This window comes from Pseudopodoces humilis, chromosome 5 (genome assembly GCF_049639895.1).
Source record: "Pseudopodoces humilis isolate 2021_Gansu_Grassland_sample_001 chromosome 5, ASM4963989v1, whole genome shotgun sequence".
Lineage (NCBI taxonomy): Eukaryota > Metazoa > Chordata > Aves > Passeriformes > Paridae > Pseudopodoces > Pseudopodoces humilis.
The window spans coordinates 51,938,710-51,955,422 of record NC_142204.1 but is presented as its reverse complement, the minus strand read 5'-3'; the positions used below and the strand labels follow the sequence as shown (position 1 = coordinate 51,955,422).

Genomic DNA, 16,713 nt, shown 5'->3' with positions numbered 1-16,713 from the left:
GTTTTCAGTTCTCGGGGGAGTTTAGAGATCCAAGTAGCAATGCCAAAAGCTCAACTAAACTCTCCCTAGCATTTTTCAATGTAGCCTTAATCTTTTGTAAATGGACCTAGCTATATGGGGATGATGAGATTGCCCTTATTGAAGGGCTGTGACAGAACTAGGATAGAGTGCGTAGTTTTCAAAACAACTTTTTTTGTTGTTGTTGTTTTTTGGTGCATTGTCTTACATTTCTTTCAATGCTTACATGCTGAGACTTCCTGGATTATTACTGCTCAGAGGTTGTGGAACAGACCATTGAGAAATTCCAGGTACATAGGAAGTTTTGAGTTATACATCATGTGTGCTTTAGTCTTCCATCTTAAAAATCACAAGTTAAATGTACTGTGTAAAGAAGTGTGATGGTGACTTACCAAAAGCATTATAGTAAGTTTGTTGCTAAGAATTTGCAGTCATGATTTGTCTAGAATGGAAATAGATGATTTAAACTCTAAGCCTGTGATCTACATACATTTGGCCATCTAAGACCACCATTCTGTGACACTGCTTCCAAACCACTAAAGTTTGTTTACAGACGGGTGAATTTAAAGTGTCTTTTGGCCTCCACAGAACATTGGTAAATGTAGTGCAGGTACCTGCAAAGATGGGAGCCCCGTTGGGCAGTGATAATTGAAACTGTTAGCTGTAATAAATGTCATTAGACTCAAGGGGCATCCCTCATGGTAAAAGAATATCTCCATTTCCTGTCTAAAACAGATGTGAAAATTAGCCTGTCTTAACCTTTGCTGTTAGCAGAGACAATAATGTTGATACATATCCCACACCCTCCAAAAGTAATTTCTGTCTGTGACAGCATAATGCTTCTTCATCAGTAGTTATCAAAGCACTTTACAGAGGTAGAGGTCAGTGTCTACCTTCCATGTTATGGATAAGGAAACTGAGGCATGAGGGAGAAATAAACACTAGCATGCAACTTATTGTTGCCAGAACAAAATGAAAGCCAGCAGTCTCTTGGGCACTCAACTGGTATCTAATGTTTTATCCTGCAGTAAACTTTGAATATGGTAAGGGATCACAGAACTAACACATCTTCATGCCTTTTTTCCTTCCCCATACTGTATCTACTTTCTAAGACTTGTCACTGGGAATATCTATTCGTAGCAGACTCAGTTGTTGGTATATATTAAAAAAAAAAAACAACTTACATGCAGATACATTTTCTTCTGTCTGACTTGAATTGTCATAAATTCTATTCAAAAGGGAACTGCTTAAGGAGGAATTAATACATGTTGAATTGTGGCACGGTAAAAATGGGGGGGGGGGGTTTGCATCTCTAAGTACCTTTATGTAAGTGGATTGAGTCTGCTTTACAGGACAGGACACAAGTTGTATACACAATTGTGAGACCAGTTGCTGGCTATTATTCAAAGAGGTTTTACTTTTAATAGCCTTTTCTCACATTTCTTAATATTTTGAAGGGAGTTCTTTGTTTTATGTTGGCGTGTAATTAATGTACTCTTATAAAAGAGTTTTTAAAACAATTTAAGCTGTTTTATTTCAATCTTCCCTAAATATTGAAAGTCAAAATTCCATACTACTTTCTGTCTTCAAGTGTAAAGTTTGTAAATGAAGTTCACCTAAACATCATCTCTGCAAAGCAAATACTCATTTTTTAATCTGTTTTTTAACTCTGGACCTGAGAGTACCAAGTGGATGCTGAAAAGCATTTTCAAGGGTTCATTAATGAGTGTTCCAGAGCTGGGATAATTCATGAATTCCTGAGGTTTATGCTTCACATCCTTTCCTTAATCAATTTAACTGTTGTTCTACAGATTTTCACTTGTGAACTAAATGATACCTATTTCATTGAGTAGGTCAATAAGGAATGCAGTGGATCTAACTGAAAAAATGGGCCTGAATTCTAATGTCTTTTCTCAAAGCACTCTTATATCTTATATCTTTTATACTTGTATCTTTTATACTTGTATCTTTTATACTTGTATCTTTTATATCTTGTATCTTTTATATCTTGTATCTTTTATATCTTGTATCTCTTATATCTTGTATCTCTTATATCTTGTATCTCTTATATCTTGTATCTCTTATATCTTGTATCTCTTATATCTTGTATCTCTTATATCTTGTATCTCTTATATCTTGTATCTCTTATATCTTGTATCTCTTATATCTATCTCTCTTATATCTATCTCTCTTATATCTATCTCTCTTATATCTATCTCTCTTATATCTATCTCTCTTATATCTATCTCTCTTATATCTATCTCTCTTATATCTATCTCTCTTATATCTATCTCTCTTATATCTATCTCTCTTATATCTATCTCTCTTATATCTATCTCTCTTATATCTATCTCTTACATCTATCTCTCTTACATCTATCCTATCTTACATCTTACATCTATCTATCTTACATCTTACATCTATCTATCTTACATCTTACATCTATCTATCTTACATCTTACATCTATCTATCTTACATCTTACATCTATCTATCTTACATCTTACATCTATCTATCTTACATCTTACATCTATCTATCTTACATCTTACATCTATCTATCTTACATCTTACATCTATCTATCTTACATCTTACATCTATCTATCTTATCTAAGTGGGTTTGAGGATTTGCTTGTAAGAATCTGCATTTAATAAGGAACTAGCACCTACAAAATGTTACTGAGCAGAGAATGGAATGATTGGTGAGGGCTGGAGAAAGAGGACTTCAGTGCATGAAGGCAGTGAGTTACTGTAGAAGAGAAGGGGATGTTGTGGGAAGGAAGCTGGATTTTCTTGTAGCTGTATGGGCAGTGGAACAGGACAAAACAGGCAAACAATTTTATCCTGTGCGTTTCATGAAACTCTTGATTCTTGACTTGAATCTGCAATTTCTGTGTATGACCATGAAACACAGTTTTTAGAACTGGTTCGTCTATGTATCTTTACAATGGTCTGGTTGTAAAAGGTTCATCCTAGTCTTAGGAGTCTTGACAAATTTAAAATGGATCAAAATTGAAAAGTAGACCAGCATTTCGTCTAAAAATTCCCTAAGCTTTGGCAAGAACAGTCTTGCATGCTTTGAATCTGAGTGGTTCTAGGGAGAATGGAGAGGGAGTGGAACTGCAAGAGAAATATCTTTAATGAGAATTTCTGTTCCATGGCAGTAGACAGTGACAAATTTATGGAAAGCCCATAATGCAGCACATTCTCTATTTCTGTACGTAGCTATATGAACAACTTAAACTCCAGAACACAAGTAACTCTTTTGCTATGTGTGCTGTTTTGTGTCCAGCCAAGGTTTCAGCAGCACTAAGCAGTGAGGTGCAGCTCAGTGAGTGATGCTGTGCAGGTTAACAGGAAGTGATGGTTTTCAGTTTGCTCATTGCTGGAAGCCCCAGGTTGTGTACGTCAGCTGGTAAATGATCTGCTAAACTGAGATAGCTTGAAATATTATAATCCACAGCATTCTTACGGTTATGTCATACCTTATGAAGGCTGAAGTCTTCTGTGTGCTGAGGAAGACTTCTCTACATCTACAACTGAGGTTGTAGGATTTAAAAATATCTTCATGCTGTGTCCTATAAAAGAATGTCTCTCTTAATCATGTGCTGTTTGATTAGGCTTTATATGCTATGCTGTTTACCCACACCTTAATTGTTGGTCTTCTGTGATCTACCGTTGAACAATGTGAGCAATGTTTTGAAAAGGAGTTGGCCAGCTCTAACCGAACTGGGGGGTTGTGGGAGGTACTGGAAAGGCAAATGAATTTGTATCTGAAGACACTTGTTAAAGTGTGAGCTGTCTGTAACTGGCTGACTGAGGATTAGGAGTGAAGGATCTCTTTACTGGACAACAGCAGACTTAAGTTCAGACATGCAGTTTTATGGCTTAGATTTGTTAAACAGCAGTCCCTTGTTTTATCCCTTTTCTTGTTGTAACATTACTTAATGATCACTGATGCCTCCTTCACATCAGTAAACTTCATTAAGCAATATTGCAGCTGACTTGTCTGGTTTTCAGGGCACAAGCAAGACGGGGAATCTGTTCTTAGGTATTAATTTATTATTTTTTTTTTTAATTTTAGTCTCTTATTTCCTTGAATGTTTTGGCTATGTGTTAAGCAGAACTATCTTCTCATGTTTCAGAAGTGATAGAAAATACTTGAAGTGGTTTTGTTATTTCTAAAAAAAATTTTGTTCCTTCTGCTTTCAAATAAGAAAAAGTAGCATCTCTTGTACAGTGGCTTTATTTCTATATAGCCTAACTTTGTGTATAGGTGGAAATAAGTTACTGTTTTCTCAGCATCTATATATGCAGCATTTTTAAATCAGTGGGTAATCATGGGAAATTGAGATGAAAAGCAAGCTTTAAGCTTAAAACTGAACACTGTTGGTAATTGTTGCAAATAATTTCACAAGCAGTAGAACTGATGAGGCCTCTGTGTTTTCCACAAAATAAAATTTTACTCATGTGATTGGATATTTACAAAATGCTTTCTTTTGTCAGTTCCATCAAATAATGTGGAGTCTTGCTTTAGTTTTCCTGTCTTTGGAGCAATCAGTTGGTCTTTGGAAAACAGTGTCCTATAAATGGCATAAAAATTAGAAGATTGTTTCTAGCTGCTTAGCTTACTGAAATCTGCCAGCAAACTTCTGAAGTTCTGTGTATCTTCTTTCTATGTGAAGCTAGTTTAAAATAGTGTTGTTAACATCTGAAGGTATCTTTTTTGCAATACACAATTGTCTTTAAAGAAGAGATTCTTAATAATTTGCTAAATATATCTTTAGAAGCTGTAACAGCTTGTCCAGAATAAAAATTAGGTAGTAGTCAAATCCCCAGTGGATGAATGCTGTCACATTTAGATTCAGTTGTGATGATTCTGGAGGCAACCTGCTGTGAAAACATAAACTATGTCTGAGAGTTGCAAAATCTGACTGAGGAAAATCTAATTTTATAGTCAAAATGTTGTGGAGTCCTTGAAGAATATTTTTAGCACACATGTATGTGTGTGTGTGCATGCTATCAAGACAGCATCATCACACTTTCTTTGTACAAGATGCAGTAACCTAAATACACTGGTTTTAGAGCAGAACAGCCTAAAAAGACAGTTAGATACATCTATTGTACTTACTCTCTTGTCTGGTGCCCTAATCCTTGCAGTCCTTCAGTTGAAGGTGTCAGCAGTAAGCAAGAGTAGCCTGTCTTCAGCATCACCAGTCCTTTCTCTCCAATTTCTTCAAATCTCAATCCTTTCCCACCCGTAACTGAAAAGTAATTACAAATTGACATTTATGAACACTTCCTGAGCTTTTTAAAATTTGGTGTTGATGTTAATTTGTATTCATATTTTTCTGTTTGGCCTGAATTGCACCTGTATCATCATACTAGACACCCACGCTTGAGAAGTTTGGCTTACCTACTCTACAGGGCTAATAAATATTGTAGGATTCTGAATCTAATTAAACTCTCCTAAGTTTCTTTGAAAGTGCTAGGAAATCTTTCTGTCAACTTTAGCAAATGCCTCTCTAACTTAAAATGTTGCAATTGTTAGGGAAGCATATTTGCATGTTTTTTATGTGGCCTAATTAGTTGGGGGTAATTTCAACAGTGGCAGTCTTAGTCAATTTTTTTAAAATTGCCATTGGAGGAGGTTGCAGTGCATGCCTTCTGTAGGAGCGCATGGTGGAGAGAACGTTCTCCCTGGAAGTGGGTTATCAACCCTTTCTAGCTGGAAGGGAACATACTGTTCCCACATGATAGACTCCTCAATGCCAAGAAAAAAAGCTACATTTTTTCTTGAAACAGGACCACTGTGCAGAAGGAAAATTAAACTGCCAGAAAAAGCAAGTAGGGCTTGATTGTGTAGGGCACAAGTTTTCCCTTGAGAAAGAGGTGCAAGTTTTGGTGCCTGGTCCCTGCAGCAGGTTTTATGTTTCTGTATTGAGCGATGAGATAAAATGCATAGCTGTATTGAGCACTGCAGAAACATTTTTGGAAGCTCCATCCATATATTTATGACGCTGAAGATAAGGCAATTGCAAAACAACAGGGAGTTATTATCTCTGTCTAACTGCAATTTTGTTTGCATTGAATAACGTGAATTTATTAAAGCACCAACATTTAAAAGTGTAATTGCTAAAACCTAAGCTTATTTTGGATAAAAACCTGAGATTTCAAGTGCTGTCTCTGCTAGATTAGTCAGTGCTATATTTTGGTTGTTTTTTTCCTTCAGAATATTTGTCATCTGGAGAAAAAATGTCAGCCACTGAATTCTATCTAATTGCCTAATTTTCTGTCTGTTTTCTATAGAACATGGTCTCACTTCTGCTTCTTGTCTTTCTCATTCATGAGTCTTAATGATATTGTTCCCATATGTTCCTTCGTGACTCAGCCAATGCTAGGCTATTAGAGATTGCTTTGGTACTGAAGCTCCCTGCTGTTCTTGTGGTCAGGATTAAAGCTGGACCTTACCAAGCATTTCTACAGTGAAGTGGTACTTGATGTTAGCATGCCTCTGTTCCGGAACCCTTCACTCTGAGGAAAACGGTTACCACTGTTGTAGTGTCTGTGAATAGCAACAGACCTTTATTTTTGAACAGTTTCCCTAGAAGTGAACTGTGGGTTATCTTCCTGGTTTTGTACCAAAGAAGAAATGTGGGACCTAGGAGCACCCAGCATCATCGTCTGGTCAGGCTGACCATAGCATGTCTTAAAAATACCTGCCATAGGTGCCTTCACACCAGCTCTAGTATTGGTTAGGACAATGTTTCCAGATACCTGCTTTATGGAAAAGAGAATAGAAATACTGATTTCTGTTCTTACGGGGTTTGGATTGCACACAACTATTCACCATAGCTTGCTTTTTCCCGCAGAAATGTAAAAGTAACTAATTGAGCTGAAAGTCCTCAGACTGACTTAGTGAAGAAGCTATAACCATTGTATAAACATGGGTGTTTTCAAGAGGTTACTCTGCTTGGAAGCTACTGCTACTACTTGCATTCTGGCATCACAGGACAGTCTTCTTTTTTTAAATCTTTTTTTCCTGGTTTTATCTGTAAGACACTTTCAGGGGCTGGGAATGGTAATTTCAGAAAAGCAAGCCCTATCAGCTGTGATCAGCTTATGTGTGTATGCAGGGTTTTGCACCTTTATGAGAAGAAAAACATCACTCTTAGAATTGGGAAAAGGTTAAAAGTTAATGCTAGTGTGTCTTCAGTTGTATTGTCAACATGTGACACAACAATACTGAGCCATTAGAGAAATTAATGAAACCTAGATACATTTCTACAAGCACCCAGGTGGGAGTGATTAAGCACAGAGGTGATTTTCTAGCCCTTGAACTTAACTGGACTGCAAAATGAACAAATGAACTCTAGGCTTTCCATTACCCATTTTGGAACAGGAGCTTGGCCTGGAAGACTTACAGAGGTCACATCCAACCAAAGTTGTTTTATGAGTCTTTGATCTTTGCACCACAGCCTGTTGTCAACTGTATGTAAGCACTGCAGAAAACCATCCCAATGGGTCTTGCTTTCTGTTCTGGTGTATACTGAGGTGGCTGAATATCTTGCAGTTTTAATCTTGCTTGCCACTCTTTGTTGTGACTTTCAGCCTGCTATGTTTTAATGTCTGTCAGCCATAAGCCATGCATTGTAATGATTCTTTCTTGTAATGAGATGTGCCACCGTCTGTGTTGGCTTGCTTCACTGTTTTTTGAGAAACACTTGAGTTACAGCTAGTCATTAACTTGACAGGCCACTGTAGCAAATGTTCACACCAGAAGCCAATCAAAGTACACAGCTATCTACTGCCCAGTCAGAAACTATCAGTGGCTGCTGTGATCACATTCTGCAAATGTGTGATGAGTGGTTGTGGCTAAGTTTTGCAGGCAGAAGGTGTTTTTGTGAGCTCTTTGTTGATACCACATATCCTGTGGTATGGGTCAAAGGGTGGGACCAGCTCTTCCAGTGAGACAACCAGGGCACTGTTGACAGCACTGACTTACTGCTTCATGGCTCATCAGCTTGAAGGGTGTGTGACAGGTTCCTGGAATCAATGGTATGTCCTCCAGGTGGAGGTTGACTGTGGAAAAAGTAAAGGGAACTGAGCAGGATTGTTTTTCACCACCATGGCCATCAGTTTTTGGTGAACTACCTTATTTCTTTCCCCTATGCACCTTTTCTAAATATACAGCTATGTAAAAAGGACAAGGTCCTCACCAAAATGCTTAAAAAAAAGAAGTAGCGACAGCTTCAAAATCCTCCTCCTGAAAATACAGTAGTAACAAAGTAACCTACTACATGTCATAAAAAAATACAATCATTATAATGAATCTGTGGTCCGACCTACTCTGAAGAAATATTTACATATAAAAGAACCCATACTTTCAAATGCAAGATTCTCTTCAAGAATTCTGTGAGAAACTGAGCTGAGTATATTATTTGGCTTCAAAATAGACAGTGAATACTCAGTAAATACTGTAGAATACTCAAATTATGATATTTGTGTAGATGTTCTCTGATGCTGCAATTATGCAATTAAATTTTAACTTTAAAAATTGAATTTATGTGGCTAGGATTCATACTGAATAGTGGTAGATGAATTTTATTTTCTCAAGTTTTAAATTTCACTGTGAGTCTGTAAATTTCCAAATGGTGTGTATGATTACTTTTACCATCTTTGTTCCAGAAGCTGAACAGCAGAAAGCGTGACACCACTGCTCCACATAATGAAAATGAATAGGGGATGAAATAAAAGGAGCTGGATTTTATTGTCCTACTCCCTCTGCCCCTGGAAATACACTTTGTATTTTTTTCCTGTATTGCTCTTTTAACAAAAAAACCTGAGTGGTACAACAGCAGAATTTGTAACTTTATATTCTAACAAGCAAATCTTCAGTACAGCTTGTCGACACTAGGAATTTGTACAAAACTTATGAGAACTCTAAACTTGGTAGACCTCAAAACAAAACCTGTTTTAGATTCAGTGAAATTGTTTCCTAACTTGTAAATCAAACTCTAGTCATAGGGCAACCAAGTATACATTAAATATATTATGATTATGCAGAATGAGGACACACTGTGTGTAACATTCTTCTTTGTACTCATGATGTAGGTGTTGGTTCGAGGTTTTATAAGCAACTATTGAGTTACGACAGTTACTGGTTTACCCACATAATCCAGTTGGTTCTTTTGCAGTTAGATATGATAATGAGCAATGCATAGGGAGCTGTGTCTTGACACAGGTCACTGTGTCCTGTGCCTTGAATTTCAGTTGTATAATTCCTGCCAAGACCATTCATTTATGTGAGAAGTCCTGTTGGGTAGAGGTTAGTGGAGCTAACTCCAACACTTTTCTTGGAGTGTTAAGAAGGTTTCTTGCGGGGTGGTGAGATAGTTGCTGTGGTTAAATGTGAACTGTAGAATGGCCCATTTTGTTCCTGTGTGTGGTCTTGTGTCTACAAGGTTACCAATTTAACAATTAGACAATACTGGAGAAATGAGGGGAACTAGGTTTTTAGAGAAGCAGAGATTTTGAACAAAATCTGCCTGGCTGTGCCCAAAATTAGGTCATTGCCTGTTTGCAACATAGAGGGGAAAATGGCATCTCCTGGATGGCACAGAGTTGCAGATATAACTGTTTTGTTATGGTAGTATAGCTAATTCTTAGGTCCCTTTTTACTCATCTGACAAGTGCAGTTATGATTCAATTACTCATATTACTCTGTAGATTATAGGGAGAGAAGTTGTACTCCACACATAGTTGTAGAGCATTTGAGGAAGCAAATACAAAGCACTCTTTTCATCAAACAATCATGCTCTAACTTCTTCTGTAGGTTACCAGCAAGATAAGTCGTCAGTCTGGCAACTTCTGACGAGGTGGCTGCAAAGAGAAACAGAATTATATCTTGACTTGTGAAAGTTAGCATCACAGTGCTTGGGCAAAGTTTATGTAGCTTCCCTAAGGTGTAGCTGTCAATCTGACTATATTATGTTGACTCTATTTTAACAAAACTGAAGGTTTTTTGATTAAAAAAAACCCAGTGAAACTTAGGCTGTTTTAAGGGGTTTTAAGCCATTTGAAAAGTATGACCATGGTCACAGTGATATTTAGTAGATAATTTTATAATGCAAGAAGACATGCCTGCATTCTAGATGTCTACTGTTTTGGCAAGTAGTCCGTGTTGATGAAGGCAAAGTAATCCTTGTTGAGCAGGTAGGGAAAATGTAACAGGGAGTCCATTACTCAGATTAGGTATAAATCATCCAGAAAGGCCTTGGAATTATAACAGATCTAAGAAAACATCTGCTTAATATTTCATAGTGATAAAGGAAATGCAGCTTTTTGACTGATAATGAAATAAGTAGAGAACAAAGCAGGAAGCTATTATTGTGACCCTATGTTCAAAGGGCTAACAAACTGTATTCATATAGCATAAGTCTCATCCCCACTCAAAGGACATAGTAGGACTAGTTAATATCCATGTAAGAGTGACAAGGATGATGTGTAGTGTGATTTTTTTTTTTTCTTGGTACAAGAACGACACAAAACTAGTGTTGCTTCCTAAACTTCCTAAAGAGAGCATAGAGGCAAAAAAAGTGTGGCAAATATATATAAAAGCATGTGCAGCATGAAGAAATAACTGTGAAGCCATCAATACTATCTCTTAGTGTAATAATAACAAGGGATAATCAACTGAAACTAGCAGGTGGCAAAAGTCTAGATAAAAGGAGCTAATTATTGGCCCAGTGCATAAGAAAACTCTGAAACACAATCCTGTGTTGTTATGCTCAGAATTTCACATGGGTCTGAAGAGTGAATAGACAAATTCACAAAGGAAAAACACAGTATGTGCTGCTGTCCTGGGAAGCTTTGAGCTCCAACCTGGCATTTCGTGGGGATATGCTTCCATAGTTGTAATGGTATATTCTTGTATTCTTACCTCCTTTTGGCATCTGGTGCTGCTGGAATGTAGAACCTAGGCTAGATAGCCTCTGGTCTGGCCCATTACAGATCATTTAAGCTTTGTGTCCTTATGACTTTGCTTCTAAACAAACATTCTTCAAGGGCTTCCATTTTCCTTTCCTTATGGGACTCTTAAGGTAAAAGACACATACATACTAGAAAATATGCTCAAGAATGTTCTAGGTACTGAAGCAATCTGTGGAATAATCTTCATCTCTTACTAAAATCTCTCAGTTTGAAAGCAGGACAATTTCTGATTGCCAGCTGGGAATGAGCCTAGCTCATGTGAATTCTCAAACCATGCCCAGAAATTTTCGGAGTTCTCTAGTTGGCATAGGTTAAAATTGTGCCAGAGATCACTTAAACAATTAAGCAATGTATTCCAATTGCATTCCAGTACCCAGGAGTATGTCCAGGCACTGTGCAATTTACAGTTTCATCTTGAATATTGTGTTTGTATTGAGTTTGAAGTACTAAACAGATATTTCCTTGCACTGTAGAGCTACTCTGTGTTATAGACTGTTATAGTTACTGGTCTACTTCTTACAGGCAAAATCTCTTTGCTAAAACCTTATTTTCATGAAAAAGGATGAAAAGTTAATTTGGGTCCATAAGGTGAGTGAAAATCTAAAGCACAGGACTGATTTGGGGTCATTTAAACCTTACGGTGTTATCTACCTGGGAAATCAGCAAAATTGCTGCTTAGAACAAGGGACAAAACCAAGAGATGCTTTGAGAAAGGATCAGTTATAGAATTTATTATTTTTTTCCTTAAAAGTAATAGCTACCTTTTCTTTTCAGACGATGTCTTCAGCAGTTGTTCAGATATATGCAGCAGATCGCAATGCCATGTGGTCAAAGAAGTGTTGTGGTGTAGCTTGCCTTGTAAAGGACAATCCGCAGAGGTCGTATTTTATCAGAATATTTGACATAAAGGTAAGCATCTTTTTTCTTTTTCAGAGCCTTTACATTTGGTTGTATTAATTCTCCATTTTGAATTCAATGAGTATAGGTTGTTGGATATGCATTCATAGACATTCTCAAGTAAGTGGTTGTGCTTTAAGCAGTGCAGATGTTATCAATAGGCAATTGCACTTCTTCAGGTACTCAAAACAATTTCATATATGTCATCTGTAATGGATGAAATAAATATCTTTTTTTTTTACGGCTCTCAGAAGTTGTCCTCTACAGATCTGATTAATCACATTAGTGGAAATTAGTATAGTGTCACTGATAAGGATAGCTGTCTAAATTCTAGCAGGTGTCACTACTTTGGATGGTTTAAGAAAATAGATGCTGTCTTATGTATGGGTGGAAACAATCTTTTTGATCAGTGTGGTGGTGCATGTGAAAACTGCAGGATAAACAAGTTGTGAGTTCTGACTTTCGGGTGGGGTGGGTGGCTTTTTCTTTCATTCCCCCCTCCACAAAAAATACTCACACTGAAGATCTTTGTCCTATTATAATATTCCACTCGAGAATGGGAACTGAGAGACAAAGTGTCCAAGATGTGTTTTCATAACAAAAATGATGCTGAGAAACCTAAGCCCTACTGAATGTGCTGAGACTTTGGAAAGCTTCCCATTATCTCTGCAGCCAGGAAACAGCTCCTTATCTGTCAGCATTCAGTGCTTGGAGTCTCTCAGATTTGTTCGTGTTTGCCAGGTGGCCCTTGCATTTGACTTTGTGATTTGGTCACTTGATTATCAAGACTGTCAGAAATCTCTTCCTTGGGTGCTGAACTATAGTGTCATTTAAATACATGAGACTTCTTAAAAAGATGAGATTTTTGTTCTCTTTAAGTTAACTGTTTTCAAGTTAAGCCTGAGATAGGAGATTGGAAGCCTCCTTTATTGCTGTTGCTGTTTTATTGCTATATTCCTGTGACTGGTCACTATTACTGCTCTCAGTATCAGTGTTGCAGGGTTGTAGAACTTGAAAGAAGTTTTTGGAGACATCCAGGATTTTGAACCAACTACAGTGACCCAATGGAATAGACTTTCACAGCTCTTCCACAAGCTCTGGTGTACTTTGGTTTTGATACAGCTTATCCATTGGGTTAATAGCAAGGCAGATGTTAAACACTATGCTGTGTCCAATTCTTAATAGGTTCTATTGTAAAATTAGTTAAACTCTGCAATTTCATCTCTTTTTTTGCTTGTTTGTTTTCATCATATCTTCATTTCTTTTTTTGTTTGTTTTCTTCTTTTCAGGATGGGAAATTATTGTGGGAGCAGGAGCTGTACAATAACTTTGTATATAATAGTCCTAGAGGATATTTTCATACCTTTGCTGGAGATGTGAGTCTCAATGTCTTTGAATACCTGTTTTAAAATGCCTTTGGTTTGAACAGTATCTTCTTTTAATGTAACTGAGGTTATTAATTAATTCTGTGAATTATTTGTAAAAGCTTATTTATTGAAGGAATTTTTGTGATATCTCAACAAGAAAATTTAACATACAGTACAGGAGTATAAAGCATGGTTCTTAATTTTCAACTTTCTTTAATGAAACTAATTTCTGACTTGGAGATAATATTTATGACATATCATGTCAAATTAAAACACAAATTTTCCTTTCCTTTCCCCTCTTTGATTTGAAGCTACAAGATGTTGCTCATATCTGTTAGCCATGATCTTTAGAAACTTGATTAATAAACAGACATTCCTAAGATACATGTCACTAAGACTTGGTTCCAAATTTGCAGTGATTTTTTTCTTGTTATATCTTTAGAAGGGCATAAGACAATATTTAAGAAAGCCTTTAAAACATTATCTTAGTCATGGGGGGGGAAATATTAATGTTTTTCAGACATGTCAAGTTGGTCTTAATTTTGCTAATGAAGAAGAAGCTAAACTATTCCGCAAAACAGTAACAGATTTACTTGGACGACGGCAGAGAAAATCTGGTAAATATTCAAATTAATCTTAACTTCAGGCTTGTTTATGTTGTTTTGGGGGGGAGGCAGGAAGACACTGCTATGTCTGAAAGCTTCTGGAGGCACTACTGCCATATTTATATTTTGAAGTAATTATGCTATTAAACTGTGCTTCTTTCTCTATTGTGGAACTTTCCTGAAACAACCCACCTTGATGTTCTGTTCTATAAGTCTGTGTGTAAGCTGAGATCCCAAGGTTGTGATTTGAAAATACAGATTGGGGGAAACAAAAATTGTAAGCTGACATTGGGAAAACTAGAAATCTTTTTCTAAGTTGTTTTCATATTTGAATAAACCCTCTTTTAGCCCTGGGCTGTTTATAACTGGTCAGTTAAATTCAGCCCAAACGGGTTGTAACAAAAAATTTACCATCTGGTATGTTCCGTAGTTCATGAATTTTTGGCATTGATCCAACAGTTAGTAGAGAAATATCTTTTATTCAGAACTAGTGATCTTGGCTCAGGCCAAGAACAGAAGACATAATGTGCCTATACTGTCCTTAGCAGCACAGGACAGTCAGTGAAGCACAGCATGCTTTTTGCCAGCTGCAAGATGCCTTGGAAACGTGGTTAGTGCTTTAAAGGCAGCTCAGACTTCCTACAGATCTGGTCTTGGTCATTTTCCAGGGAACCCATTAACAACTTTCCTGTCTTGACAGCCATATGTCCATGAAGGGTAGTGATACAAAATACAGGCTTGGAACAAGCAGATGTGATCAGGCTTGCTGTAAGATGTAGTGTGGACTTGTGTGCAAGCTACAGGATGCATTTTTGTAATCCATTCTGGAATCGTACTAGCAATGCAGTGAGACTACTGAAAAAGGAGCAAGCCTTCATCCTGGAGACCTGCCCTTGCAAGTACTCTTGCAAATGTGCATTACCTGGATGTATTCACTTGGATTTCACCAAAGCATGGTGACTCAGGAGCAGAACACTTGATCCTCCAGCTTAAATGACTTCTTTAAGATTCCCTCAGCTCAGAATAAGTTCATAAAGTTTTATGAGAAGTTGGATCATTAAGAAGTGGCAGTTATGAAATTTCTCATACTCACATTGCAAAAGTAATTTCGCATCTACTGTTCCTGAAGTTTTACTCTATTACGTGTCTGAAACACAGTGCTACAATGCACAGACATGATGTGGGAAGTAGTATGTTTGCATTATTGGCCATAGCAAACTTGGAAAATAATGGTTCACTCAAACCTTCTGTTTGCAGTTTTTCTTCCACATAGTGATTTTTTTTTCCACAGGACCACATTAAGTTTTTCTTGTTTAGTCTCTGAACTAATATCTTGGTTTGTGTGGTAAAGGTCACGTTACTTCGGATATTGTTTTAACACTTCCACCTCCCCAAACACTTCCAACTTCAAGATAGCTTTCATTTAAAAAAGAAAATTAAATGGAAAACAGATAATAACCCTCAAAACAAAACGTTTCAGATTTTTCCTTGTTAACAGCTGCAAACCAAGAATTTAAAACAGTTACGAGATTCCTTAGTCAAGCCACCAGATGGAGTTCTGTATTTGTCCTTGTGACTAATTGCGCTTCTAAAATAACAGGCTTTACACTGTTCAAATCAGAGCTGATTTGCTGTTGGTGTTTATGCTTTGTTTTTTTACAAATGCTTATATAAAATCTATATTATATATAGATTTATATGATACCAGAGTTGTATGTAATTTATAATATTAATACATCTTAATTTCTTACTGAGGTAACAGTCTCATAATTTTGATGCTTTTCTGTTTTAATGGGATTTTTACGTTAATACTTTCCAAACGGTGTTTCATTTCATAGCAGTGCCACTTGAGATGCTTTCAACTCAGCTAAGTATCCCATGTGATCATTTAGCTGCCTGTTATGCCATTCAGGGCTTGCTCGGAGACTTCTCCAAGAGTTTTATGGAAAACTTAGGTTGTTGAAAGGTAGCAGTAACAGCAGTTCTGGCTCACAAAGCTATGACTTGGTGCTGAGGATAGTATATAAAACACTGTCTGACAGCTAAGAGGAGACACAACAGTGTTCTGCTCTTCCTCACTCAACATGAGATGCACTCCAGTATACAGACAACCCCTGAGTAAGTGCATCTGGAGTTCCAGAGAGGTGAAAGTTTGGCTCCAAGCAGAAAATGTATAAAAGCTTGTAAATATCAAGTAGAGAACAGAATGAGGAACAAAGGTAGAGAGAAAATTCTTTATCTGTTGTCCTAATCTTTGTAATAGTGCAGGGTTTAATCTAGATAAACTCTGGTTTGGGTTGGCCTTTTGATTTTGAGGCTTTGGAGGTTTTGTGTTTTCAGTTTTGAGTTGTTGTTTTTTTTTTCTTTAGTCAATTAAATTCTTAACCTTAGGTTAGAAAAAAATTACTGTAATACATTAATTTGTCTGTAGATTTACTTAAATAATCTCTCCATTTACTTCTTAAACCAATCCCAAATAGGTTCCCCAGTAAACAGGATGAACACAATGTGTGTTTTCTCAGGGCTTGTCACTGTAGTACACGCTCGGTTCAGGTAGTGCACATAGATATCATTAGTTTTTATTTTCATTATCTTGCCTCAAAAATGTTAATGTGTGTAGCAGAGACAAGTGCCTTCTCCCCATGCTGAGCACTCATCCTTGAAAGGGAAACAGACATTTGTTCTTAACTGCAAGTAGTTCTTTCTGAAATAGGAGGCTTCTTGACTAATTTTTGTGTACTGCTTGTAGCTCATGGACGGGAGCTCTGTTAACCTTCCATGAAACTGCTTCTTTCTTTCACAAGCTTTTAGCTCCTGAGTACCTTCATAATGGAC

The 16,713-nt window shown here is 36.9% G+C and overlaps 1 protein-coding gene across 3 annotated transcripts in view; it reads left to right on the top strand.

Moving 5' to 3' along the window:
• WASL (WASP like actin nucleation promoting factor) overlaps window positions 1-16,713 on the top strand; it is a 56,804-nt gene that overhangs the window by 14,648 nt on the left and 25,443 nt on the right. For all 3 annotated transcript variants that reach the window (XM_014249052.2, XM_014249051.2, XM_005519224.2), the window contains exons 2-4: window positions 11,784-11,918; window positions 13,196-13,282; window positions 13,794-13,890. In XM_014249052.2, the coding sequence (XP_014104527.1) occupies window positions 11,784-11,918; window positions 13,196-13,282; window positions 13,794-13,890 (319 nt within the window). The remainder of the gene's footprint in view (window positions 1-11,783; window positions 11,919-13,195; window positions 13,283-13,793; window positions 13,891-16,713) is intronic.